We start from the raw sequence: 2,517 nt of genomic DNA, 5'->3' as shown, positions 1-2,517 counted from the left end.
AGATGCAAAGACACAAATAGGTTGAAAATGAAGACAGAAAGGGCATGCCATACAAATAGTAACCAAAAGAGAGTAGGGGTAGCTAAACTAATATCAGACAAAGTAGATTTTAAGTCAAAAAAAGATTACAAGAGACAAAGAAGGACATTATATATTAATAAAAGGTTATATATAGCAAGAAGACACAAAATTACAAACATTTATGTACCTAATAAGAGACCATCAAAATACATGAAGCAAAAACTGACAGAACTGAAGGGATAAAAAGCCAGTTCTACAGCAACAGTTGGAGACGCCAACACCCCACTCTCAATAATGGCTAGAAGATAAGTAAGGAAATAGAGAATTTGAACAACAGAGTAAACAAACCAGATCCAATGGATGCACACAGGGTGCCCTCCCCAGTGATAACAGAACACACACTCTTCTCAAGTTCACATGGGACGTTTTCCAGGAAAGACCATCTGTTAGGCCGTAAAATAAATTCTAATAGATATTAAAAGGTAGATATCATACAACATCTGTTTGACCACAACAGGATGAAGTTAAAAATCAATAACAAAAAAAACTAGAAAATTCACAAATTTGTGGAAATTAAATAACACACTGTTAAACAATGGATCCAAGAGAAATCACAAGGGAAATAGAAAATACTTAGAGACAAACGAAAATGAAATAACATGCCAAAACTTAGCACACAGCAAAAGAAGTGCAAAGGGGGAGATTTATAGGTATAAATAACTTTACGACTTAAGGAACTAGAAAAAGAAGAACAGGCTAAACCCAAAACTAGCAGAAGGAAGGAAATGAAGGTTAGAGCAGAGGTAAACAAAATAGAGAAATAGAAAATCAATAAAACCAAAAGTTGTTTCTTTGAAAAGATCAACAATTGACAAACCTTTAGCTAGATGGACTAAGAAAACAAAAGACTTGGTTTACTAAAATCAGGAATGAAAGTGGGGACAATTACTACCAATTCTACAGAAATAAAGAGGATCCTAAGAGATTACCATAAACAATTGTACACCAACAAATTGGATAACCTAGATGAGATATTCAAATAGCTAGAAACATGAAACCTACCAAGACTAAACCATGAAGAAATAGAAAATCTAAATAGACTTATAACCAGTAAGGAGATTGATAAGTAATCAAAAATCTCCCATAAAAGAAAAGTCCAGTACCTTATGGTTTCATCAATTAATTCTACTGACCATTTAAAGGAGAACTAACACCAATCGTTCTGAAACTGAAACTTTAAAAACTGAAGAGGAGGAAAGACTCTCTAACTCATTAAGTGTATTCTTAAAAATAAAGTGGTAAGTTTACGTTATATGTATTTTACCACAATTTTAAAAAGTGTTATTTTTTTTGAAAAGCAGTTGCCAAAGTTTTTCTAATCATTCTAGTTAAAGGCATGTGATAGGTCAGACTAGAGTCATTTAGAGAACTCTGTTTAAATGCAGGAGGTTATCAGCTTCTCAAAAGTACCTTTTAAATAGAGAGCTGCCAAAATATCTATATGCCTGTATTTCTATGCTTAGTATTTCAACCCAGTGGCTGCCAAAATATCAATATAATTCATTAAAAATTTCCTAGAGATAAATTTTGGTTAAATATTTTTAAAGTTTTTTTAAAAAATACCAAATATAACATAATCCTTATAGGATGAGAGGGAACCAGCTATTAGATTGAGCTGAGTTGTAGCTAATGTGTAGCTACACTTCAAGCTAAGTGGCGGCCACCCCCCAAATACGGTGTCTGGACAGGGTTCTTAAAAAGTAAACAGGAGTCTTCCTGTGTTAAATACTGAGAATAAAATTAGAAGTTTGGGGGATTTTCTTTGGTGTATACATTGCACATTTTGATATTTGATTTGTGGAAAATGCATTCAGGAAGAAAGCAGACCCATGTTATTATGAGAGGAAAGGCCTTTTAAAAACATATTACATTCTTGGGATACTTGACTTAGTAGAAGCTGACTCTTTCCACTGTGCCCCTGACGGTTTTCTGATGATTCCGCTGTCCATAACAAGGTCATATGGGATATTCATAAAAAACAAATAAACAAATAAATAAAATAAAAGCATATTACAGGAGTTTTTTCCTTCTCAAGGTGATGAGGCACCCGGATCATGTGTCGTCTAGCGTCTATCTGTGGGCTCATCATGAGAAGCTCGTCATCATCGACCAATCAGTGGCCTTTGTGGGAGGGATTGACCTGGCCTATGGAAGGTGGGACGACAATGAGCACAGGCTCACAGACGTGGGCAGCGTGAAGCGAGTCACTTCGGGACCATCTCTGGGTTCCCTCCCAGTAAGTAAACTTCACCTCTGTGAGACTGCATAAAATGAACAAAATTTGTATAAGTATGTATTAATAACATGACTGACTGATTAATTGAATCAGCAGTGGCATCTTCCTGGAGGGGTAAAGAACATCGAGTCAAAGGTGAGACAGACCTGGTGTCGAATACCAGCCTCACCACCTAGCCAGCTGCAGCTCAGCATCGCTTC

General features: G+C 35.8%; 1 protein-coding gene across 2 annotated transcripts in view; it reads left to right on the top strand.

The window, feature by feature from the left end:
- Positions 1-2,517, top strand: part of PLD1 (phospholipase D1, phosphatidylcholine-specific) — a 166,258-nt gene that overhangs the window by 88,358 nt on the left and 75,383 nt on the right. For both annotated transcript variants that reach the window (XM_012640228.1, XM_012640227.1), the window contains one exon: positions 2,117-2,317. In XM_012640228.1, coding sequence (XP_012495682.1) covers positions 2,117-2,317 — 201 coding nt within the window. The remainder of the gene's footprint in view (positions 1-2,116; positions 2,318-2,517) is intronic.

The sequence above is a fragment of the Propithecus coquereli genome, unplaced genomic scaffold, assembly GCF_000956105.1.
Source record: "Propithecus coquereli isolate 6110/MARCELLA unplaced genomic scaffold, Pcoq_1.0 Scaffold15, whole genome shotgun sequence".
Classification (NCBI taxonomy): domain Eukaryota; kingdom Metazoa; phylum Chordata; class Mammalia; order Primates; family Indriidae; genus Propithecus; species Propithecus coquereli.
The sequence above is the reverse complement of the archived record's forward strand: the minus strand, read 5'-3'. Positions and strand labels throughout refer to the sequence as shown.